The sequence below is a fragment of the Acomys russatus genome, chromosome 27 (assembly GCF_903995435.1).
Source record: "Acomys russatus chromosome 27, mAcoRus1.1, whole genome shotgun sequence".
In the NCBI taxonomy this organism is placed as follows: Eukaryota; Metazoa; Chordata; class Mammalia; order Rodentia; family Muridae; genus Acomys; species Acomys russatus.
This window is the reverse complement of record NC_067163.1, coordinates 25,788,972-25,815,330: the sequence shown is the minus strand read 5'-3', so window position 1 is coordinate 25,815,330 and position 26,359 is coordinate 25,788,972. Positions and strand designations below refer to the sequence as shown.

At 43.3% G+C, this 26,359-nt stretch overlaps 1 protein-coding gene and 1 pseudogene across 1 annotated transcript in view; one reads left to right on the top strand and one right to left on the bottom strand.

Moving 5' to 3' along the window:
• Positions 1–902: 902 nt before the first annotated feature.
• The window catches only part of LOC127210068 (prolow-density lipoprotein receptor-related protein 1-like), a 49,480-nt gene continuing 24,023 nt past the window's right edge, over positions 903–26,359 (bottom strand). The window contains exons 14-33 of the mRNA XM_051169760.1: positions 25,485–25,796; positions 23,967–24,179; positions 21,995–22,177; positions 21,281–21,496; positions 20,162–20,400; positions 17,141–17,270; positions 16,772–16,956; positions 15,817–16,003; positions 14,767–14,985; positions 14,223–14,406; positions 12,739–12,940; positions 12,486–12,650; positions 11,951–12,151; positions 10,059–10,608; positions 9,140–9,265; positions 7,103–7,213; positions 3,901–4,137; positions 3,069–3,546; positions 1,348–1,447; positions 903–960 (exon numbers count right to left, since the gene is read on the bottom strand). Coding sequence (XP_051025717.1) covers positions 931–960; positions 1,348–1,447; positions 3,069–3,546; positions 3,901–4,137; positions 7,103–7,213; positions 9,140–9,265; positions 10,059–10,608; positions 11,951–12,151; positions 12,486–12,650; positions 12,739–12,940; positions 14,223–14,406; positions 14,767–14,985; positions 15,817–16,003; positions 16,772–16,956; positions 17,141–17,270; positions 20,162–20,400; positions 21,281–21,496; positions 21,995–22,177; positions 23,967–24,179; positions 25,485–25,796 — 4,268 coding nt within the window. The 3' untranslated portion in view covers positions 903–930. The remainder of the gene's footprint in view (positions 961–1,347; positions 1,448–3,068; positions 3,547–3,900; positions 4,138–7,102; positions 7,214–9,139; positions 9,266–10,058; positions 10,609–11,950; positions 12,152–12,485; positions 12,651–12,738; positions 12,941–14,222; positions 14,407–14,766; positions 14,986–15,816; positions 16,004–16,771; positions 16,957–17,140; positions 17,271–20,161; positions 20,401–21,280; positions 21,497–21,994; positions 22,178–23,966; positions 24,180–25,484; positions 25,797–26,359) is intronic.
• LOC127209788 (elongation factor Tu, mitochondrial-like) lies at positions 17,961–19,094 on the top strand (annotated as a pseudogene).

Genomic DNA, 26,359 nt, shown 5'->3' with positions numbered 1-26,359 from the left:
CCTAGCCAGACCAGGGAACATATTAGCAGGCTAAGCAGTTGTGTGGTCAGCAGGCAAGAGCTAGTTAAGATTAATCCGGTGTGGCCTATAGCCTATGTTGATGACTACAGAATCAACTGACATTATTTTAAATAGCATGGGACATATCATGTGTCTGAGAGTCTGTATCTACAAAGTATATTTACCTGTTTCATTCATATCAGAATTTACTGAAAATGTCAAAAAAAGAAATAGTTTTTTTTTTGTTTTTGTTTGTTTGTTTATCGTTGTTGTTTTGTTTTGTTTTGAGATAGGGTTTCTCTGTGTGGCCTTGGCTGTTCTGGACTCACTTTGTAGACCAGACTGGCCTTGCACTCACAGCGATCCGCCTGCCTCTGCCTCCTGAGTGCTGGGATTAAAGGCATGCGCCACCTCGCCCGGCTTAGGAAACAGTTTTTACAAATGAATGCCAACCCAGATATCAAATTTATCTGGGGTAGGGGTGCTAGGGAACAAACACTTGGAGATTTGCCACTCTACAGAAACTTGACTTTTGACTGGAATGGCAAGAGGAAGATCACTCTCTTTGGTAAACTAGGAAACTGGCTCAGAGGACCAACTGTCTTAAAATGAGTGCCAGAGCTACGGTTTAAACCTTGAACTTCCGGCTGGCACTACGTCAGCTGATTGGGCTAAAGAACACTTGTAGCTGGGTCGTAGCATAAGCTACGTGGAAGCCAGGTTGAATCCTTACCATATCTAAGAGTCTATAGTTTCCTAAAAATCCACAAGCAAAACTAGATGACCATCTCTAATTTAAAAAGGAAGCACTTGAAGAAGTAATGAGCATTTTCTACAAACTGTTCAGGGAAGTTGAGACAGCATACAATGAATGACAAGCAATATTTATTTATTGAAGTGTTTCTGTTCTTTTTTTTTTTTTAAATGAGGTCATTCAGTTTGTAAAGAGGTTAAGGATTCCTGTGGAGAAAAGAATTGACGTCAGAGAACATATGCTGCATTTGTGCAAAACAAGAAAACCAAGTTGGTGAGACTCAAGAGATGTTAGTAGATAACAGATTTGGGGTACCTAAGTTTTGGGGGGTAAATCTAATCCTAACAGCATCCCACTCCACTCCCAATATCATTAGCCGCATGTGTACCCTACTGAGATGTCTAGGCTATGATTGCATGCTTGCTTTATTTTAATTCTCCAAACCAGAGCTAAAGATGAAAGACTTAGTAAGCAGTAGTTTAGTATAAGCAACAGTCGCATTCACCCAGCTTGGACTTTTCACAGTGGCACTCTTTGAGGATGTCTCACCATCCTTTTTCCTCAGAGAGATTTCCCAGACTCCCTCAGCATACCTGTTCATCGTAGACTTCATTGACAAAAGTCTCGCTATTCATTAAATTTTCCTGTTCTTGGTTATTTTCTTTATCATAGTCCAAATTTCTTGATGATGTCCTACATTCAAAGAAACAATGTCAAAAAGAATAGTTTGCAAAGAAACCAAGATGAAAATATTATTACAGTAGGGGGAGAGATGCCTCACTTCCTAAGAGCATTTCCTGCTCTTGCAGGGGACCTGAATTTGGTTTCTAGTACCCACACGAAGGCTCGACACCGTCTGGAACTCCAGTTCCAACGATCCAACAGCCTCTTCTGGCATTTGAAGGTACTGCACTTACACAGTAGACATGCATACAACCAGGCAAACTCATGCACACAATATAAAAATAAATGAATCTAAAAATATATATTACTTATCCACTGTCAGGGTTAACTACATAAAACTATGTTTCTTTTAAACCGTCTCTTAAATGAAGCAAATGATCTAAAATGGATGATACTTGAGTAAATTATTATTTGTTACTAGGCAAATATAGTATTGTGTCTTCCATGAAGGAAACCCAGTGACCATTCCATGAGAAATAATTTCAAGGACAGGTAAGGGGGCAGCGGGACACAAGCAAAATGGGAAAGCAGGTAAACACAGCAGAAAGACCGAGAGTGAACCAGCTATGCATTAACCAGCATTTGCTTGGGTATGCTCATTCTCCTGCCTTTCCTTCAGTCTGAGAATGGAAGACTGGACAGCGAGGCAGCTTCTGAAACATGAGGCCCCTTTCCAGTTCTTCATCTGCCATCTGCCTAATGTTCCTTCTCAGTATGTCCAATTGCTTTCTTCGAACACACCTTTCCACTCTATCTTATCCTGCCAAAAGTACCAGTTTGCTGTTGTTTGCTTCTTTGCCTTCCTTGCCCTTGGATAAAACTTAGTGTAGATTCTTTACAGCATTTCTGCACCAGAGAGCAGGGTCCCGGGAACCACGGGAAGAGTGGAAACTGTTCAGTCTAAGGATTTACAGAAGGCAACATGGATGCCCTGTAGCCAAGGCTTTTGCAATGGGAACGGGACCTGCATGATGGAAGGAAAGCCCACCTCCAGGTGTGAGCTAAGTTGTGCCCCGTTGATGCCCCCAAATCCATGAGCTGTAGGTGGTAGAGTCTTTAAAGAGGCAATTGTGGTAAATGGGGCCAGAAAGATAACCCCCCACCGCACAGGACTGTGTCTCCTTAAGAAGAGGGGGTGCATACACCCACAGAAGGGAGGACATTACGAAGGGGAAAGGAAGCCCCCCACTTCCTACCAGCTGCCGAGAGAAACAACAAAATAGCAATGTGCTAAGACATCTTGAGAACATGTATTCATGTTGTTTTGTGTCACCTAGCTGGGCATCCTAGTGAATCAATAACCTCCCGACAAACATCCCTGCAATCCCTGGTGCTGACCTACTGTGTCACAGAAGGGGAATTGCCTCACTTTCATTCCTGCAGCTTCACCACCGACTGCTGATCTTACCCCCTCACAGCCCACCCTGTATCACACACCTCAGGTCTCACTCAAGGAAATCGACCCAATTATTATTCTCTCAGATCATTTGAGAACAGGTGCCTCATCATCTAAACCCTTCCCCCGAATATGGCTCCCTGGAGTGGACTTAAATCTTCAACTCCACTCATCTTATTTCACAAGTTGCCTTGGGAACGCAGTTCTCCCATGAAGACACTAATAGTCACTTACCTCTTGAATTTATGTTCTCTTCTGGAATGTAGAGACAGCCCCAGGACTGCCAGAATAGCTGATAAAGCAATGACTATACCCAGGGCTACATAGCCTCTGGCAGGGCCATGGGCTGGTTCTTGGCAGAACTCTCCATCATATTCTGCCAGGCAGTGGCACTTTCTCAGCTTTCCTTCCATCGTGCAGGTCCCTCGCCCACTGCAAAAGTCTTGGCTACAGGGCATCCATGTCGCCCTCTGTAAATCCTTAGACTGAACAGTTTCCACTCTTCCGTTGGTTCCCGGGACCCTGCGCTCTGGTGCAGGCATTTGCGTGGTTAGTGTTTTTCTGCCAGGATGTCTCATTTTCTCTTGTTCTAGATGGACATCTGTGGTAGACTCGGTAGCCTGGAAGAGTTTGAAAGCTACTGGTGTCAACCTTTTCCACCCTTCTGGCTTCTTAAGTATTGAAGTTGAATGGATTTTACCTGGATTCAGACCTACAAAGACCAAGACAGATGGAATCGTTTGCCCATCTTCCTCATCCTAAGTTATAGTTACTCAGTCATTCTATTTAAATTGGTGAAATCAAGGCCCTTTCAAACAATATAAAGCTGTCTAGCTTCTTGCCGATCATGCTCATGTTTCCTGTCCTAGCAACCGAAGGCATATTAGCTTTCCAGAGGAACACAGAGCAATTTATATCTAGTTGTCCACAAGTAGAGATTTCATGTTCTCCAGTAAAAAAATCAGTGTTAACTTGGCAATGATGTATAAGACAAATATTTAGGGAATAATATTGAACTGGATATTTCCAAAAGCCATGCACACTGGCGCAGGTAAGAGGTACTCACAATCCACTTCATCAGATCCATCCAGACAGTCAACATGACCATTGCAAACTTGCTCCTGGGAAATGCACCTCTGACCATCCTTACAGCATTGTGACAGAGAAGAGCACTGGACAGCTTCCACACAGGTGTGGCCATCAACCAAGCAGTGCCCACCGGGACACCTGCAAGTCCTGCCCTCAGGATTTGGCAAGCAGATATGACTGCATCCTCCATTGTCTTTTGAGCAGCTGTTGTTACCTGTATATCACACACATACACACACACACCCATTCTCAACACCAAAATGTATTAAATGAGATTAGGCTCTAAGGGAGTCTTCTATAGACTTTTTACAAATACATATCAGCATAAGATACAGATGTTTCCAGCAATATGATTCCTTTTAGTTAACTAGGCCCTGTGTAATTGATATTTCTTCATAGATCAGTGTAGCTTTAAACACTTAACAAGGTACCTACCACCTTTTTTTTTTTTTTTTTTTTCAAAGAGGGGATCTCTTAATCATTCAAGACTACGTTGTGGGCCTGCATCACTCAAACTCATACAGTGACAGAACCAGAAAGGCCTAGGGAATAAAACTATTGTTAGTTGAAATCACGGACGCTTACTATTCTTTTTATAACCTGATTAAGGGAGCCATTTCTCCTGTAGGATCATTCCTCCAGGTATAGTCTTAAGCTGATAATGAGGTATAACCTCCAACTGGTGGATCAGGGCCCAGGGGTGTCTGCTCAAACTATTGCACTAACCAAGGACAATACAAATAGTAAACACCAAACTCCTACTCTGATCTAGCCAACGAACAGGACATTCTCCACAGTTATGTGGAGAGCAGGGACTAACTCTGACATGAACTCTGGTGCCCCATACTTGATGACCTCCCCTTGGTGGGGAGCTTTGGTGGCACTCAAAGACTAGGCAGGCTACCAAGATGAGACTTGATAGCCTGTGACCATAAAGTGGGGGAGGAGATGCCCCTTGATCATGGGCCTAGGGGAGGGGAATAGGCTGGGGGTGGGAAGGAGGGAGGAACGGGAGGATACAAGTGATGGGAGAACAACTGAGTTGTAATCTGAATAAATTAATTAATAAAAAAATAAAATTTAAAAAACTGAGACATTCCAGGAACTGTGGCACAGAGGCGTATGTGATTCGGACAAACTTACGCTGAGGCGAAAACTCCCTCCTCTAGTTCTAAAAACAATCTCCCCATCAAGCCACCACTCTGCCAGTCTCTACACTTAACTAGCACATTTCCATAAGGTTTGGCTTTCACAAAACACACACACACACACACACCACAACAAAACAAAACAAATGAACAAACAAACAAACCACAATGGGACAGCATTCTCTTAAGACAAATGTACCCATGTCATCTGACTGTCCTCAAGGTGATGCTTTGAGGCCCAGTCAACATGAAAAGTAGATACAACTGATGAAGAGAATGAAGGCTAGCTGTGCTTCAGTGTGTGTGTGTGTGTGTGTGTGTGTGTGTGTGTGTGTGTGTGTGTTGGTAAAGATTTGACCTAAAGTCTCAAAGTGCAGTAGGCAGGAGCAATACCACAAAACTGTCCCTCCCCGACCCCTTTTCTTTAAAGACAAGATCTCATTATGTAACTGAGATAGCCTGGAACTCACTCCGTAATCCAAGCAGACCTTGAACTTAGAATCATCCTGCCCTAAGCCCAACCAAGCTGGAACCACAGGCCCACACCATCCATGAGGTGTCTGGCAAGTTTCAAGTGGTGATCAGTATTATAATAATATTAGTATTGTGTAGTCTACACAAGCAAAATGACACACTCTGGTTTCTGATTTCCTTTGTATGAGTTTTCTGTCTGTGTGAACATGTGTGTTTCAGCGTCTATATGTGTTCCTTGTGATCTTTCTTTCTTCCTTTCTTTCTTTTTGTTTTGTTTGTTTGTTTGTTTGCTTGTTTTTGCTTTTTGGTTTTTTGAGACAGGGTCTCTCTGTGTAGCCTTGACTATCCTGGACTCACTTTGTAGACCAGGCTGGCCTGGAACTCATAGCGATCCGCCTGCCTCTGCCTCTCAAGTGCTGGGATTAAAGGCGTGCACCACCACCACCTGGCCTTGTGAGTTTTCTCTGGCTCTTTTTCTCCTTTTTGTTTGTTTTGTCCTATTCTGTTTTTTGTTTGTTTGTTTCACTTTTGTTTTTTTTAAGATGCTGATTTGTAGATTCATGTCTAATGAGAGAGAGAAAGAAAGGGTGTAGATTTGGGTGAGTGGGGAAGTGGGTGGAGGATCCAGAAGGAGTTAGGAGAGGGGAAACAGTAATTAGAATATACTATATGAAAAAAGTTTATTTTCAATAATAATAATACAAAGAACCATATGAGTGGAGGAGGCTTACTCACTGGTAACATTCAGGCCCTGTGCCCACAAGGCCCTCATATCCCAAGCACAGCAAATATACAAAATAACAACACAAAATAGGAAATGAAACATCAACTGCTGGATGGCAAACAGAGTCTAAAAGGTGCACGAAGAAAAAAATAATAATAATAATTAAAAATGTCAAAGCAGAAACCAAAGCTCAAGTTCTATAGTGTAGCTCTTGAGTGCCCCATACAAAGGTGATACAGGGTCTGACCCCAACACAACACTGTTGAACGGTACTAAAAATAGAGGAACTATGCCCCAGTGGGAGGTATTTAGACACGAGAGGCACACCTCTGAAGAGCACTGTAGGACTCTAATCTCTTCCTCTTTTGCTCTTCACACATAAGAACAGATTTTTTTCTCTCTGTCACATGCTCCTGTTATAAAGTGTCGCTTTGCCACAGACTACAAAGCAAGGAGACATACCATTCACAGATTGAACCCTGGAAAACAGTGAGTCAGAAGAACTCTCCCCTCTGGAGAGGCCAGCTGTCTCCGGTATGTGTTACAGGAATGGAAACGGAGACCTGACACATCAAATCTACCAACTCCTGCCCAGTGGATTTACCGTGGTTGGATTTGGTCCTCAGTCACTAAGACAATGGTGTCAGTGGTGAACCTGACTGAGACTGTAGAAAACTGCATATAGACAAGAGCGTTATGCGGATTTTTAGATAGAAATATTTTAAACATAATGAGAAATACAAGGACACTCCAAGGAGATGGTAGGGTGGAGTGCCCCCTCCAGGAGAACTCAGTAGCTACAATGTTGCCACCATCACTTGACACGTACTTACCCTGTTGAGTAAGTGTGCTATACACTTTTAAGTCTACGATTTTCTGGTCCACTTGGAACCACTGGTTTTCTGAGATTTGTGCTTTGTTGTACCAAACTTTGGTGATCTGGTCTGAAACAAAAGCCAGTGAGTAAGTGTTAACAGAAATAAAATCCATGGCAGAAACATTTCCTAGGCAAAGAAATGTGTTCAATAGAAACACTTTAACTCATCCGTGTGATCCAATGAAACAGAAAGAATTTCTCAGAAGAGGTGCATATTTTTCTGAGTTTTATTGTGAGAAAAAAATTCAGCAGGGACTTTTGAAAGTGACAAACTTCCAACCACAGCAAAGTCACGTGTTAGATGTGTGTGGTAACAAACACTTATAATCCTAGCACTCAGGAGGCTGAGACAGGAGGCCTGTGAGTTTGGAGCCAACCTGGGCTACAGAGTGAGACATTGTTTAAAAAAAAAAATAAGCACATGAAAATAAACAGTCAAAATTGCATGTCAATAAATTATAACTAGAGGGCCAATAGATGCTGTAATTAGAAGATATGACACTTAAATCAGTCCATGTGATTAATGAGGAATATCTCAAAATTCATTAGAATGCATTTCTTAACATGGCTCATTTGTGGGAGTTATGAGGGATCCTGAAGTGGATGGAAAAGTGCTCATCACATCCCTCAGATCCTCTGGGGTAGGACAAGCCACTTGCTTTGCTGGGGCTGGTAGACATATGGAAATTCAAGGAGACAGGTTTAACTTTATTTTTTTCTAGTTTCATCAAGTCTAGATACGCATTAGAGGTTTATTCACAGGGATCAGCATAGACACAGTAACATACTAGGATATTGTGATTTTTGGACCATCCCCTGAATATCCTAGAAATGCCACATTAGAGTCCCTAATAAAGCTCTACATGTGTCTGGAAAGCAGAAGTACAAGTAAATGGAGGAAGGAGGGATCAACAGCTAGGGAATGGGGCTTTGGGAAAGACAGTAGGGGTTTGAATAAGAACAAACTATAACAATAAACATATATGAAAATGTCACAACGAAATTCATTTTTTGTACATGAGCATGCAAAGTAGAAAAAGTACATAAAAAATAACATACAATTTAGAAAAAGTAATTTAAAAATGAAAATAGAAAGAATGCTGTGTAATCCTCATGTACCTCTTGTTTACTTTGTCAACTAAAACATGTATTGTCATTTGATTAATAGGCTGGAAGGTCTAGCAACTGAGAGCGGGCATGCCACCTAGTTCCAACTCCCTGCCCTGTTCTCTTTGTGCTAGCGTTGCCCAAAGGTCCATGAGTTGGAGACTTGGTCTCCAGCTTGGGGATAGGGCAAAGGAAGTTAGATTATTAGGGGTATGCCCTGGTTAGGAATTTTAGGGCCCGGCCTTCCTCTTTCTCTCTCTTTGTTTTTTGCCTCCACAGAAGGAACTGGTTCATCCACCACATGATCCGTCAGGATGTACTTCCTCACCAAGGATCCAAATGCAATTGGGACAAGTGGACTGAAACCCACAGATCCGTTAGTCCAAATCAGACTTTCTTCCTCAAAAGTAGGTTGTCGCAGGTATTCTGTCAAGGTGACAGATTGATAACATAACAGTAGGGGGCACCATATGGACTACAGAGATTTTAGGACCTATGCTTACCCATATATAACAGTAGTTCTCAACCTGTGGGTCATGACCCCTTGGAGGCCACATATCAGGTACCCTGAATATCAGATAATTATATCACAATTCACAAGAGTAGCAAAATTAGTTATGAAGTAGCAACAAAAATAATTTTATGTGGGGGCGTCACCACAACATGAGGAGCTGTATTAAAAGGTCACAGGATTAGCAAGGTTGAGAACCCCTGGTACAGAGACTAGCCAAATAAGGAAAAGGTCCTCCAAGTCACAAATGCACTGGTACACATTCTTCTATAGTCTAGGGAAGTCAGCCATTTTCTAATAGAAAGACACAGCCAGGGCCGGCGACTAAGTAGAAGCAGATACTCTTTGGATTGCAGTTCAGTCTACACAACCTACCATCATCAACTGTTGTCCATAACATCATGTCTTGGCCACATGCAAAGAGGTGAAGACCCTTAAGCCCCCGCCGGTCCACTCTGTATCTTGAGCCGTCTAGTTGAATGCTTTGTATAAGTCCCTGCCCTAGGAAGAGATGGTCCAGTTAGTTTCATTTAATCTTAATAGCTATACTATATCCTGAAGCTTGTCCCAACTTCAGGATGACCCTGTTTAACATTCAGGCTCTGAAATGGATTCTCCCTCATTCACCTTTCCATAACAATGATTCATGATGGCTTACTTATGCATACATTATAAACATATTATATATATAATGTATATATATATAGTGTATGTGATATGATGTGTATATGTGTTTGCACGTGATGAGCAAGCACGTAAGTCATGTGTTTATGTGTAAGTGTAGGCATGCTTGTGTCCCATCATATATTTTAAGGTCAGTGAACAATGCTAGGTTTTTATCTTTACTTTCTATACTGTTTGAGAAAGAGGTCCTTTATTGCTTACTAACTCATATACCAGGCTAGCTGGCCCATGAACTCCCACCTCCATTATTACCATAGGATAACTGGGGTTAGAAACATGTGCTAGCATGCCCAGATTTACATGAGCTCTTGGAACCTAAACTCAGGTCCTCATGTTTGCAAGGCAGGTGCTTTCCCCTCTAAACCATCCTCCCATTATCATTTATACATTTTGAGTTTTCAGTCTTATCTTTTACAAAGAGCCAGCTTCATGACTTTGTGGATGGCACCCTGCTACTCAGGAAAGAGCTATTTGTCTCTCTCTACTGTGTTGGCAGATTCGGGAAATCTGAAAGTTCTTTGTGGTTATAGGTAAAGATAATTGACCAGAACCCCATTTTACAGTGCAGGGTCTGTGAGGTTCATATTTAGGATGCAGATATGATGCTTACCAGTATCAGCCCAGTACACTCGGGTCCCCGAATCTGAAAAGGCCAGGCCCACAGGCACTTGGGATTTCAGCCATAGCACCTTTCTCCGGCTGCCATCCATAGAGGCACATTCGATGCTGGAGCCGTGTCTCCCAGCATCCTGTGAACCCAGGTCTGCCAAGCACATGACTGCAGTAGGTGGGTGGAGGACAATAGAGGTTGGGTGGTAAAGGTTTTCGTCCAGTAAGACAATGGGATACTGGCCATTTGAGGAAGCAACATTGATGCAGGGGTTCTCACTGTCAATCCAATATATGTTTCCACTCAACCAGTCCAGAGCAAAGTCCATCACTGTCCCCTTCACAGATATGACTCTCCGCCATGACAGTATACCTGGCTCTTTCAGCCTCAGGAGCCTGATGTCACTGGCATTGAGCTCTGACAGGTAGAGGGCCTTTTCCTGGACAAGATAATCCACTGATGCGAGCTGATTGACACTGGTAAAGGGAAGTGTTCTGTGTTGTGGTACAGTTGTTTGTTGTGGCCCAGTCTTAAGATTTTTCAGATAGATCTATGAGGAAAAATTAGGGAGATGACACTGATCAAGTCTACTCAAGTATTCTCAACATGACATTGGTGCTAGGATTATTTTTAGTATAATTTTTATTTATCTTTTTAGTTATATATATATTAATTTATTTACTTTACATCCCAATTGCAGCTTCCACTCTCTTCTCTCCTCCCAGTGTGCCCCCCCACCATGCTCCCATTCCTTCCCCCTTTCCTCAGGAAAGGCTCAGAAAAAGGGAGGCCTCCCAGGTGTGAGGATTCTTAAATTAGTATTTTCAGACAGTCTATCTTCTGAAAACAGAAAGCAGCTAACTTGTTCCTTTTCTGGAGCCCCTCGCACTGAGAATTCCTGAAATCCACATGTCTTAGTCAGGTCTACTATTGCTATGATGAAAACCAGGACCAAAAGCAAGTTGGAGAGAATCTGGCATATTTGGCTTATGCTTTTATATCATAGTTCATCATCAAAAAGAATCAAGACAGGAACTCAGCCAGGGCAGAAACCTGGAGGCAGGAACTGATGTCGAGGCCATGGATGAGTGTTATTATTTATTGTCTTGCTCATCCTGCTCTTATAGACCCTAGGACCACCAGCCTGGGATGGCCCCCACCCAGAGTGGGCTGGGCCCTCCTCCATCACTCACTAACAACATGCCTTACAGCTGGATCTTACAAGGCATTTTCTCAATTGAGACCCCCTCTTTTCAGATAATTCTAGCTTGTGTCTAGTCAATATAGGAGCAGCCATCATGTCATATATTTCAAATATATGATCCCTGTTAAAGGTGTTTCTCTTTGAATGATACTTATTAATTATTACCATACTGATATTGGAGCTTATCTTCAACACCAATATTTGTACCATTGTTTTATAATTTCAAGCGTTGGCATGCCCTTTGGGTGGGGACTTGCTTGTTTGTATTTTTTAGCCTCTATTAATTTAAGACATGATCTCTCACTAAATGTGCTTCCTCCCCAGACTAGAACCCAAGGAGCTGCTTGAGTTGGAACTAATCTGAATCCCCATAAATCCTCAGAGGCAAATGTGATCTCCACTTCTAACCTCACTGTCCTGTGTGCTAAATATGTCATAAAGGAATTTAAATGCACATTCTCTTTATTTAAGCATTTCAAGAAACCTTTCATTGGTCACCACAGCCCTTTTCAGATCAAGATGTTTTATATCACAAGGATACGCAGTACATAGTGAATACTAAAACATTAGTTGTGTTTTAGGAATTTCCCAAGGGACTGGGCCTCCTCCACTGACAACTGGATGTGGAGAGGTCAGAAAGAGAATGCAAACCAAACAGAGGCATGCCAGGAAGGCTCTAGAACAGCACCTGGGTGAGAACCGTAGGCTGTACCAGGAACAGGAACTCAGACTCTTGGGGAGAGACACAGGTGATCCCGTCATCTGCCAGCAGGAGGCCAACTGGGCAGTGACAACTTCCCTTGGCTCGTGGGCTCAGAAGGCACAGGTGAGAGCATCCTATGTCCAGGCAAGGGCTAGAAGACCTGGGCTGAAGGACTTCATGCATTATCTGAAAGAAAAGAGCTAGATGCTGTTAAGTGCTAAATCCTTTCAAATGGAAAGTCAATTGGCCCTCCTCTCCTCTCCTCTTTCTTTCCCCTCTCCCTTCCCTTGTTTCCCTTCCTTTCCTTTCTCTCTACCTTCTATATTCCTTCCATTCTCTCTTTTCCTGTGTCCTGAGGATTGAACACAGGGCCATATGCCTGCTTATCATGTACCATGGAGCTACAGCCTCAGCCCCGAAAATCTCTTAATCATGTGGATGGCTGCCACTAAATTTGGTGATTGGGTAGCTCATAGACAGAGCCTTTTCCGGGAGGTATTTTAAATAGTATTCCACGTACCTTGAGTCCAAAGGGCTGTCCAGAGCGCTTGACGAGGACAGCCCTGTCCTTGCCTGTCACCTTCTCCACACGCTGTATTGTTCTTGTCTTCAGGTCGGACCAGAAGACTTCATCTTCAAACACAGCGACTGAAAAGGGGCTCTTGGTTTGTGTTAGCTGCATCACCTACAATGGTGAAGGTGAGCTTTCTGGGGTGAGTTTTACACAGGACACATGATATCTCAACTGAGCCTAATGTCAAAAAACCACTTACGCTAACACCACTACCATCTAGGTTGACAGACCCAATGCAGTGAAATTTCTCATCAGACCAGAATATCTTCCAACTTAACCGGTCAAGAGCTATGCTAGTTGGCCGACCAAGACCTTGATTGACAAGGATCTTTCTGTTGCTGCCATCCATTCCAGCTTGTTCTATTTGAGGTTCTTCTCCAATTTCGGACCAGTACATTAATCTGTGTGAATAAAGGTCAGCTTTAAAGGAGCATATTGCCTTGGAGAAAATGTTTATTGATCAACTTCTTAAAACATTGACTTACAAAGATTAAAAAGACTCCAAATGCATCTAAAAAATAATAACTTAGAATTTAATGTCATCATTGTAAAAAGGAAAAATATTGATATGGCTCAATTAATTTTTTTTTCATTTTTTAATTAGTTAAGTTTCTTAAGTATAATTGTGAAATCTTAAAAGGAAATTATGGCGATTGTTTAATTGTCTTTAATAACCACAAAATGCTTGAGAGTACCATAGTCTATAACCTGGAACTTCTCCAGAGAACTTACCAGTCTTTCCTTAACTAGAATGTAGGAGAAAAAAAAGAAAAATGGAAAAATTAAAAATTAGGCTGAAAATAGTTTTTAAAATTGCCATAGGTGGATGTGTGAGAGAGACTCATTTTTGACTATGTGTACTAGAAACTGCTGTTAGTTTCCTGGAGCCATCCTACTGATGAGGTAGACATGTTAAAAAGTTTAGAAAAAGAAAGAGAATCTCAAACGTGACCTTAAAGTCCATGTACTTTTTCTTATGTTTGTTACACATATAGCCATCCCAATGATAGAATGGGAGTGTTAACTTATGTGGGTTATCATCTGACCTTAGATTATATATAGCCATCCCAATGACTGAATGGAGTATTAACTTGTGTGCCTTTAGGCTGGAGAGATGAGACAATGACAAAAGTTCTTGCCTTGAAGTCTGACCACATGGGTTCACTTCTTGGAGACCAAATGATGGGAAGGAAGAACCAACTCCTTAAAGTTTTCCTGTGACTTCCACAAATGTACCATGGTGTTGGAACACACACACACACACACATACACACACACATACACACACACATGTGCACACACACACACACACACACACACATACACTAAAATTTTAAATGATAAAATCACAGGCTTTTTCAGAAAGAAAAGATTGTAAGTGGGATCACTAAAGCTTAATTCAAGTCTAAATGATATAAATTAACCATTTTTACTAGTTGCCTTCTCTCGTTATCTGCCACTTAAAACTCTTAAGTGTGTTCCAGGACTCTATTTGCGTGCCTTAGAAACCACTGGCTTTTTTCTCCAAGGTTTTGGAATGTTTAAGAACCATGAGTTGGGTTTATATCAGTCAACACTAGATCTAAAACCAGACACATTTTCAATTCATTCATTCTGTATTGAACTAACACAAGCATTTGAATAGAACGAGGGAGGAATAGTGTGTTTTGACACCTGACTCACCCATTTAGGGGATCCAAAGCCAAAGCCTGGGGCTGAACCATGTCATCATCCATGACAATGGTGTACTCAGATTTTCCTCTACCAAGAGCAGTTAACTGAATTGCTAAAATCTGTCCAGCTTTCCCATCAGTCCAGTAGAGATTTCTTCCAATCCAGTCAACTCCTATACAGTCTGGCTGTATCCCTAAAGAGACCATTCAACAGGTATGCTTATGCTAAATAATAACCTCAGCAGGCTTAAGCCAAGAGATTCTAGACTTGCATGCCATAGTCATTCATTTTCCAACTCATATATGCATATTAATATACCCCAGAATACTATTGTAGAGAAAGATATCATTAAAGCAGTAGTCAATAGCTTGCAGCTTGGTGGAGCCCATGTCCACTGAGATAACAATGAATGTGTCTTTCTGTTTCTTACTAGCCAACAAGCCTTGGTATTTTTCAATTGAAGAAATAGAACCCAATACAGTTTACATTAATTGTCCCTCAATGTGCTGTTTCTGCTCTGTACATTTAATAAGAGCTTCCCAGAGGGTCATACCTCTCACCACCATCCCATCCTTCTTTGTGGACATACTTATCCACCTTATACTTTGTGCATTGGGATCTGCCCAGAAGATTTTCTGATCCACCAAGTCATAGTCCACAGAGTAAATAGCCAGGTTCTTGTCTGTAGTTGCCAAGATATCTTCTTTTAAGCTTCTCAGTCCAGAAAGGAATAGGTTAAACTCGATTGAAATAAGCAGGATTGGCTCAGCACCTGCCAAAAAGAAATGACTTTCAAGGTAATCATAAAGGAGTTGGTACAGTGAAGATTATCACGGGCTAATGAATGAAAGAATGTGATACATAACACAGCCTTTGGCTTATTGTTGCCAAGGCTGGGCTGCCATTTAGTTCAAATGGAAGAAGTGTTTCATAACAAAATGATTACAAAAATAACCACAACTTAAAATTATATAGAATATAGCAATTACTAGCTTAAATAGAAAGTAACATCTTATTTATTTTCTTATTTAGTGTACCAAATAATGACTTTCATTTTGACATTTGCATTATTGTATCTTGATAACATCCACCCTCTTCCTTCATTATCATTCCCCACAATGTTGGTCCATATTCATTCTTCAAATAGTCCCAAGTTTTCTTTCATGTCATATAGGCACATGCACAAATACCACACATAAGAGAAAATATGTGATATTTTATCTACCTTCCTTCTATTACCTTTTCTTATTCTCCACCCTCCCTTTAATCCTTTTTGTTCCACTCATAGTCATGCTCATTTTTTTCATGTTGTGCATCTATTTATATTTAAACTTAGATTGCACATAGAAGAGGAAAACTACTTTTGTCTGGCTTATTTCACTTAACATAATCTCCAGCTCCACTCATTTTCATGCAAGGGACAAAATTTCATTTTTCTTTATGGCTAAATAAATTCCATTGTGTATAGACACCACATTTTCTTTATCCATAAATTTGATGTGCAGGAAAAAATGTTTGAAAGGATAAGTCAGGTTGATCCATAATTACAGAGTTAGGGATTCAAACCTCATGATCCAGGACTTAGAAGATATTCCTATCTTACCTATTGCCTTACAAGTGTGGCCATCAGGACCCAGCAAGTAGCCAGGGTGACAGGCACAGGTATATGAGCCTTCGGTATTGATGCAGGTCTGACTGCAAGGTTGACCAGGTGGCTGTTGGCACTCATTTACATCCTGACAGATTTGACTGCTGCTCTCCAGCTCAAAGCCTGGGGCACAAGCACACATCTGGAAGAGATGAGAAGACATCAGTACATTCTAAAGACAGAACAGCATTGATGAAAGGCCTTTGATCTTCATATGAAATTCACATGGTGATACATTCCGTTTTGACAACTAAGATCACTTTGCTTTGAATAGTCACTTTGCTTCACCTCATCAACCTTGCTGTACCTCTTACTCCCTTCTATCCATCATAGGACAAGATTAACGATGGCTAGGTTCAGCTCAGAACACCAGAGTCTCTGCTGGATCCATAAAAGGAGGAGCACATGACGCTAACTGAATTAGCCATCTACCAGTGGTGAGCTGGTGTGACCAAATATCAGGACACTTTTTTTAAATTATGAGAATAGAGTCCCCTGCAGGATGCTGACTAATAATATTGCCTTAACATGGCCAGTTCTCAACTTAAGAGCAGGGCAGGTTCCAAATACCGACATAGAACCATGAAACGTTCACACTATCATTTTCTTTACCTTCACAGACATTTGGATCGTAGCACCATTCAACATTTCACCCATAGCTCACTGCAGAGATGGAGCCACAGGAGCAGTTTTCATGACAGTGTAGCAAGAGACAGAATATAGGGGAGGAGGTAAACAGGGCTCTGGAGGAGCTGGGAAGGTACCTGGATAGGCAGTCAGAACAGCTCTACTATGTATATGTCTTTGAGATCAAGGTGCCATCAGGGACAACCTGAATGAGTGCACTGTGGGCTTTTCTCAGAGCACAGACATGATGGATAGAGAACCAACAGCAGCTTCAGCAACTCACCGGCCCAGATGGGGACTGGTAGCAGGAATGGTAACACTGCCCTGGGCTACATGCTGATAAGGAACACTCTCCACCCTCATCCGAACCATCTGCACAGTCCTCTTGCCCATCACACACCATGTTGAAGCTGAGGCAGGTACCAGTAGCACACTGGAACTCAGAATCCAGGCACTTCTGTGGAGCACCTATTGGACAAGGGATTTCCTTCTACTAGAGTGTTACAACCCGGCCCCCAGCATCCCTCCCCTACAAAGGTTCCTTGTGCGCAACCAAGACCCATCCAACGAGAGAAGAGGGTAGACTCCAGGTTCTGCAGCATGCCCATGGAAGTCCTTGTCTTCTGCCTCAGTGAGGATGCCCTGCACTTACACCCAGCCTCATCACTGCCGTCTCTGCAGTCGCTCTGTCCATCACAGTGCCAGAAATCAGGCACACACTGGTCTCCACTTCTACAAGCCCACTGCCATGAGCCACATGGGAGCACCTTGGAGTCACAGTCCTGAGGAGACAATGACAGTCAGTGGCCTCTGATCCATCTAAGGAATGAGTTAGCAAAGCTAGACACAGCCCTGGGCTAGGAGACTATTCTCAAGTCCCTTCTGTAAGGATACTAGAAGGACACAAATTATGAGAGCATTTTTCAGTAGCTGGACATCTGGTCTACCCTTAAGAGTAGTTTGTTTCCTCAATGAAACTCCCTTTAAGAAAACGAAATTTTCATTTTTAAGTTGTTATCAATTGCATTTAGCTTCTGGCTTGGGGTTGGGGGCTTGTGTCAACTTCTTGCAGCTCTAGGGTCCCATCTGGTACAGAGCCATACAGGCCCTGTGCATGCTGCCTCAGTATCTGTGAGTTCATATGTGCTTCCACTCTGTTGTGCTTAAAAGGCCTTGTTTCATAGATGTGTACAAAAGTGTGAGGGAGGCATGCAGGCTCCCCATGCCTAGACTCGGCCTGGGTCTCCAAGTACTAACACAAATTACAACTGCCACCCTATTGCAAATGATACCTGGCTTCAGTGATTTCAGCACCAGCTTGACTCTTTCCGTAAGGTAACCTGCAGTGCTATAGGTCCCAGCATCACCCTGCTTGTGCTGCTGCCTGGCAGTGGAAGTCAAGCAAACCCACGAGCATGGCAAACCATGTGAATGTGGGTACCACTGGCCCACATGGACCACAGTGAGACAGCATGAAAATTCTAGTGGAGGGAGGTGGGCTAGTTCAAGAAATATAGGGAGATAGACAATACCCCAGAGGAGCAAGCTCAGTGTATTACCATCAGCACAGCTTATGTAGAGTTATATAACAGTGCTGCCAACCTCTGTGCCCACACAGACTGACTTGCTCTGGTCATACAGTTACATTAAGAATAAGATGACAGGCCCTGGCCTTCTGGATGGCTTTATCCATTGGTGGCAGTTTATAGCAGCCTCATGCCTCAGACTGGAGGACACTGATTACTGGCTAAACATATTGAGGTAGAGCATGTTGTGGTGTCTGTGTGAACAAGGCAGACACTGTCTAAGATGAGGAGATGGTTAAGCTAGTAGAACTGAAGACCCAGGAACTGCTTGTTGAGTTTGGTTATCAAGGAGAGGAGAGTTCAGTCATCATGGGCTCCTGAGCATCATGATACTGAACAAGCTGTGAAGTCAGTGCACAGGCTGCTGGATGCGGTGGACACCTACATCCCAGTGCCCACCCTGCATCTGGAGAAGCCCTTTCTGCTACCTATAGAGTGAGGTTGCTCTATCCTAGCCATGGCACTGTGGCAACAGGTACACAAGAGTATGTGACGTGTTTAAGAAGGAAGAGGAATGTGAGTTGCTGGGATATAAGAACATCTGCATTATGATAACAAGCTTTGAGATGTTCTATTCGAGCCTGGAGAGGGATGAGGCAGAGGATATCCTGGGGGCTCTGGTCTGAGACTTGAATTAGGAGGATCTGAGGTATGGTCATGGGCAACCCGGGCTCTATCTGGCCCCACCAGAAAGTTGAGGATCTAGTGTACATTCTCATCAAGGAGAATGGTGGCTGCTGCGAGCTCTTTGTGCCTCATTTCATGCCTGGCATATTCTCTCTGACTTGGGATGTGGCCTTTGGTGTCATCACGCCTCCAGAGAAGGAACTTGCCATGCCTGAAGAGGATATAAATGAGGCTTAGCCTCATCTTGCAGACCACGATCTTAGAGAAAGGCCTGAGTTTCACCTTGAAAGATGGCAACAAGGCCATTGGTGCTGGACTTGTTACTTGTCCACCACCATGACTGAGAAGGAGAAGAAGAACCACACGTGGAGCTGGTTCTGGACTCCTGCTTAGGTTCTTGAGCTTAGGGCTGCCCTGGTCAGAGTTCCTTCCTGTGGCCATAAGCTATATCCAAGCAGAGTACAGCTATGGGTACCACTGCCCACAAGGAGTGGCCTGCCAGGTGAGGTGGGCAAATAAACTGTTCTGTGAATAACCAGAAAAATAAATAAATTGTGTGTGAGGGAATGGCCAATTGAGAAGTCTTCATTTCATCAAAATTACAGAAGCAAAGGAGTCTAATCTGGAAATGAGACTAGAACTCTTTCTGCTCTTTCTGCAGCGGACACATGCTCCAGCGAATTAAAATGGATGGCATCTTTTGCATCTAATCTGACTTGAGTATTCTGGGGGCGGCTGGGGGGGGGCAAGGCCATCTGTGCACCTGGTCATCCCCAGAGCCTTTCAACATGGTCCCAGCCACTGAGCACTAAGGTCATGCACAAGCAGTTGGTGTCTGGCAGGCATCATGAACAGTCAGTCCTGAGCTTCAGCAAGCCTCTTGGTGACAATTAAAGGGAGACAGGAATGAGTCTGTCCAGTCTCAGAGCTCAGGTTTAGATTGGCTTCTCCAGCCATGCAAATATCTTCTAATGCTTGGAGCTCTCCTACAGCACAAGTGCCTCTTAAAGGTTTGACTTTCTACAGGCTCCTGGTGCCACCCTGATATACCACCATGGAGCTTTGCCCCCATATTTTCCTGAGTGTCTCAACAGAGAGCATGGGTCACTGTGGTGACTGAGAGCTACAGTCAGCAATCTGGTTCATCAGGAGATTCTACATGGTGAATCGAAAATATTTTTGAAATCTGAATCTCTACCACATATGTACAGACAGCTTCCTGTCACTGCTCTCTAAACAAAACCATGTGGCAACTATTTACTCAGTATAAACACCGCATTAGTTGTTATAAGGAACCTAAGAGGATTTAATGTATGACAGAAAATGGGTCCATTATAAACAAATACTATGCCACACCCTAGGAAAGACTTGAGCATCCTGGGAAGATCCAAGAACTGACTCCCCTTGGCTACCTGCGGACAGGGGCACCTCTGCATATTTCTAAAGAAGGAGTATGCTACCTTCTCATCAGTTCCGTCTTGGCAGTCTACATCGTGGTCACATATCCACTCTGCCAACACACATTCTCCGCTCTTTGGGCACTTCATCTCCCCTTCTGGGCACTGTAGGGACCAACCAACAGGGCAGCCTTCCTCATCTGAGTGATCCAGGCAGTCTCGGTTGCCATCACAATGCAGAGAAGAAGATATGCATTGGCCATTCTCACATTGAAATTCAGAGGAGGTGCATTTTTCACGAACTGAGAAAGGAGACCCTTGGTTAGAGCTCAGGCAACCCAGTGTTTAAAAAAAAAAAAGACCTTAGAGACTCTCCTGTGTTCTGCTGGCCCCTTGGGATCCAGCCCCATCAGACAGGAAAGAAATTCAAGTTAAAAGTTACTCTAGGGAGGACCTACTATTAATCTACTGCCCCAGGCATGGTGGATCCAGGCGCTTTGAGGTGGAGGCATGGGATCTATGCCAGTGCAAAGCCATCTGATGTTTCAAGTTCCAGACCAGTCAGGGCCACATAGTGAAAATCTGTCTCAAAACCAAAAACCAACCAATACCCCCAAGGCTGTGGTAAGTCATATGAATAAAATGATTATATTAAATGTGTACCCAGGGATATCTACAAAAACAGATCACTCTCAACCCCCAATGCTATGGTAAGTCTTAGGAAGCAAATGATTATATTAGACTTGATTGTTAATAAATCAATAGTATAAAGACATCTTTAAATAATGCTACAAAAACAATGCAGTGATATATTCATTGAATGACAGAGGTGGCTTGATCAGGGGTTTGAAGTAATCCAGCCTTAGCTTCTTTTGTCCTCAGGAGCAATGGTTCAGTACCTGCTCAATGGTGATGTTTAGGTTGTCATTCAGAGTAACTTAAAGAACATAATTTCTAAAAAGTTGCATCTCCTATAAGACAGCTGGAAGTACTCCTGGGGGCCATACATCCTGGGGTGAAAAGCATGGTGGTACATCCCTTTAGTCCCAAAAGCAGAGGTAAATGGACCTCTGTGAATACCAGGCCAGCCAAGACTGCACAGTGAGACTCAGAACCCCTATTTTCTCACACACACACACACACACACACATACACACACCTTGGGAAGCTCATGGAACTTACTGCACCCTTGTTCATCTCTTCTGTCCAGACAGTCTGGCTTCCCATCACATTGCCAGCTCTTGGGGATACAGCGGGTCTCGTTGTCACAGTTCAGTGAACAGTCTTCAGCAGGCCTCCAGCAGCCCAACTCATCGGATCCATCAGAGCACTGCTGAGCCCCATCACAGTGATATTTCTCCTCGAGGCACCTGCTTCCATCCAGACACTGGAAAACTCCTGCCATGGAAAAGGTCCAAGGCTCACATTGGTCAGAAAGAAGATTTAAAAGTAGATGAACTCACTTTGCTCTGGAGTCTGAGGATTAGACAGAGTGCATCCTGTTTGATCTGACTTCTAATGTCCAGGTGATACACTAGCAAGTTTAGTAATGTGCTCAGGCCAATTATGTTAACAACCTGAACTAAGTCATTTGAATAATTACCTTAACAGCTTGTTAAACGAATACTAACTCTTATATGTGGGCCATTTAGGTCACTCTGTGGAACATCCTATAAAAAGCCAAATACTGAAACACTTAGCAAATTTAAGGAAGCACCAGGCAACACAGCCAAATGGATGAACTGTGTCCTTAGGGAAACAGCATTGCAATAGACAATGACATGCAAACTTGTCCAGGGGAAGTTGGAAGGTCACAATTAAGGACAATCTCAAGCCATTTCTATCCTGTGCCTGAAGATGACCCTGGCACAAAACACCGAGGACAGGGTGACCGACCTGGTTGATGGCAGACCCGGGAGCAGTTCTCTTCGTCTGAGCCATCCTGACAGTCATGCTCACCATCACAGAGAGACTCCCTGGGGATGCATCCCTTCCCATCCTGGCAGGCAACTGAGGACCGGGCACAGAGAACAGGAGGAGGGAGAGGGGCAGTGGGCACTGCCTCCTTAAGCCCAGGATCTAGAACAAACAATGTCACTTCAGCAAATCAGTCCAGGAGGCCCAGCAATGGGGCACATTCCCACTGTCCCATCCCTTAGAAGGCCACATCAGCTCTGAGTGTCCACATGGCTCTACTTCATCCCTGAGCACATCCAGTGTAAGTACACTTAGATAAACGAGCTACATAGATGCTTATCTCCTGGCTTTGGGTTTGGGAAAGTACCTTTCTCCTTCTTGAGCTATCTGACATTCTATTTGCATCTGAGCAATGAAAACCAGAGTGTAACTGAGCATCGTGTCATGATCTGTCAATCACTGATTACATATAGGGTACCGCACGCAAGCCTAACAGAGCCGAAAGCTTCTTGTCACAGGATGTTACAAACCTACTGCTCTCATTTGGAGCAGGTGTACATTTGAAGCAGTCTCCATCTGGGTTTGTATGAATACATTCTTTAACGGTGATAGAACAATGATACCACCTAGTAATGCGTTTCTCAGAATGGGTCCCTAGCCTTAAGCAATGCACTGTAGTTCTTCTAGTTCCCTGGGATGGGCTGAGAGCCAGCACAAGCTAGGTGCTCATTTGCTAAGATGCATAAATCACCCTGCCACAGGTTACTACTTAGTATTTGTCAGCAACTATTGCAGCTACCAGACAGATGGATTAGCAATCAGAGTAGGATTTAAAGAAGGAAGACTGATTGTATCTGCATGTTACCACCCCAAGAATATATCTTCTGACTTCATGCCTTTTACTCCTAAGGTCAAGATAAAGCAACCAGTGAGTGAGTTATGTGGGTCACAGAGAAGGGGGTGATGGGAGATTGTGGGATTGGACGCACACGAAATGGTTCTATTCCTTTGATGCCTTCCCTGATACACGCAGGCAGCTGCTTCTACCAAGGAAGGCTCTGAAACCTGGGGTAGGATTCCGTTTCCTGCTTCAGAAGATAGGACTGGATGTGTCTGGCTCTGTCAAAGGGTTATATGAAAAGATGATATGTAAGTTGTCTTCACCTGACCCAACTCCAGCAAAGGGAGAAAGGTTGCGTTCCCTGGAGCACGGTGAGTACTCCAGTCTGAAAACTTGAAACCCAAAAGACTTGAAGGTATAAAACCTTCTGAATCCAACATGATGTCACAAAGAAAAACTCTACACCTGACTACACGTCAGGTTCCACTCAAAAGGCAGGCACACTAGGACTGTTGTAGGAAAACGACGTCAAGCTTGTGGGCATAAAGTCTGCATGAATTATAAACGAATTTAGTGTTTACACTGGGTTTTATCCATAAGATATTTTATTGTGCATCTGAAAAAGACTCCAGAGCCTAAAACAGAAGTCCACAACTTGAAATATACCTGATTCTAAATATTTTGGGTAAAGGATACTCAGCCTGTAGCCACAGCCTTGGAGGTGCATCACAGAGAGTCCCCTGTACAATGTCACTGCCATGTGTCCCATGAAAGAATAGGGTTTTGGTAAATCAGTGTGGGGACAGTTTAGAGCTAACTATGTTCATATCCAGACTAAGAGCATTGAATACACTAATATGAAAAAGGCTTTCCCCAAAAAGGACCATAGCAGGTAGACCTCTCTGGGAACTGCTAAGATGAATGGTCAAATGTTACCTGTCTAAATTGCTTAGCAACTTTGAATTATGTGTTCAGTACTTAACATCCCAGAATATTATCAACTTAGGGGGGCAACTGGACTGAAAAGTAGATATGCCAATATAAACAAAAGAATACACCAGGATTGTACCCTAAAAAACATGGGGGATGGCCCCACATAGAAAGACTTGCCTGGCACTTCCTGGTTCTCTGCCAAGATGATCATTTTCTTTATGTGTGGCTCCTTCAGCGCGGAGAAGGGCTCCAGTGTCTTCCTGTTCCACAGTACAAGCGCTGCCTTGTCGGCAGTCACCAAGTAGGGCTCATGGGCCACCATAACCACATCGCTCCAGGATGCGTTCAACGAGCATGTTCGGTTTTTTAATAGGCTAAAACTGTGCAACCCTAGGGAAGAACCAAAATTAATCTGTGACCCAGAGCATGGTGGGATGCCTTGGTGCTATGTGATAGAGGTCCAAAGACCCAGCCCTCCAAGGGAATGCATTCCCCTCCTTGCAAGTTTCACAGGTGAAAAGTAACCAATGAATGTCTTAAGCTCTGAGACAGTGGGGAATCTTAGGTCTGACATGAAGGGACACCAGCTAAGGCTTCACCATCTCAATATGTGTTGTGTTGGCTAGATTTTTTGTCAACCAGACACAAGTGAGGGTCATCTGGGAAGAGTGAACTTTAATTGAAAAAACGCCTCCATTGGATTGGCCCTTAGGCAAGCCTGTGAGCTATTTTCTTGATTAATGACTGATGTGGGAGGTCTCAGCCTATTGTGGGTGGTACCATCCCTAGGCAGGTAGAACTGGGTTATATAAGAAAACAAACTTAGAAAGCCGGGTGGAGCAAGCCAGAAGGCAGAACTCCTTCATGACTTCTGATATAGTTCTTCCCTGACTTCCCTTCCTTCATGATGGACCATGAGTTGGAGGGTTAGGTAAACTTTTCCTCTCCAAGTTGCTTTCTGTCATGGAGGTTTATCACAGTGATAGAAAAGCAGCACACACTAAAAAAAAAAAAAACATGGCTATCCGCATGTTCCCACCAGGCCAAGATAGCTTTTAGGTAAGAGGGTAAGCAATCATGCACAGTTACAGCTTACACCCATTACCAAAGTCTAACCGCAGAACTGGTGCCTCCTTTGCAAAGGAAGTTTGCTTCTGTTAATTCTAGATGTGGAAGGACAAATAAATTTGTAGCAAAATATTGGAAAACAACAATGTATACTTTTTTTGAAGCTTTTAAATCTATTATTTCTGAAGTGTTCTAACTTTTTTTTTTTAATTCTGAAATCAGACTGTCAGATAAGAGATGGGTTTGAAGTAAGTGCCTTGTGTTAACTGTCAAATGTCAAGTTAAAGTCTTTGTCTAAGCAGTGCTCAGAGTAAGTAGGACAGCTAGAAAAATGGTTTTGAATATTCTCTATACAAAGTAACAGTGCATGCTTGAGGTAATGAGTATACTAATTCCTATGATTTGATCATCATACATTATATAAAGGTGTCAAGACATCATAATTTGCCCTATACGTATGTGCAGCTATTCTGCATCAGTTAAAAATTTAAAACAAACATTTCCACCATAACCCAAAATACAAAACTACATTGAAATTGAAAAGAAACAGCTAGAAGCATTATGCTAAGAAGCAGCTTTGGCACATGTCCTCAGACTCGATCCACTGAATTGTTGCACAGTACTTACCCAACCCTTTGGTGGTCCAGAGGATGCTAGCAGACCCGAGGTCTAAGGCCATCCGTGTGTCTGCTGCCCAGCTGCCTCTCCAGACTTCCTGTCTGTTTTTGCCATCAAGGCTCATGCTCTGCAGAGGCTTCCCATTCTCCACCCAGTACAGCATCCTCCTGGGCCAATCAAGAAGCAGCTGCAGTATAATGTTTCGAGTGCTGTGGAGAGTGTAGGACTCAGCAGCAGGCATTCTGGTCTTCTGGATAGTACCTCGGTCACAGGGTAGCCAGAACAGGTTCCCGGTGGATATGTCCACACTTGCTGAGCAGACTGCAGGAGGGACAGAGGCTCTGTTAGAAAAGGCTTCTAGGTCCATTCGTGTACTGGCTCAAGAAGGTCAAGGAGAGAAGGAAGAGTGCCTCTTGAGCAGACGCTTCTTTGCATCATATGCCTCGAAACGACTGCTCCGGATCCAGCAGCTCCTTTGGTCCTCACACCCACCTGGGAAGACCCACTACACATTGAAGGAGATGTCCAAGGGGCCTGCATTTGAACACAGGCCTGTAAATTCAGAGTCACATCCCATCTTCTCACAGGTCAATATACAAATCCATCATTTATACATCAAGGGGGAAAGCTGACTAGGAAAGTCACATCGCTTCAGATAGGATGGAAGAGTCACCAAAAGAGCAAAGACAGTGAGAAGACCTGTGATGAGAAGGCGCAGGCATGATCAGGACCAAGTACATAAAAAAAAATCAAGGGCATTGCAGTGGTTTGAAAGAAAATGGCCCCCATAGGCACATAGGAAAGTGTGGCCTTGTCGGAGGAAGTGGGCTTTGAGGTTTCAGATGCTCAAGCCGAGCCCAGTGTCACTCTCTCTTCCTGCTGCC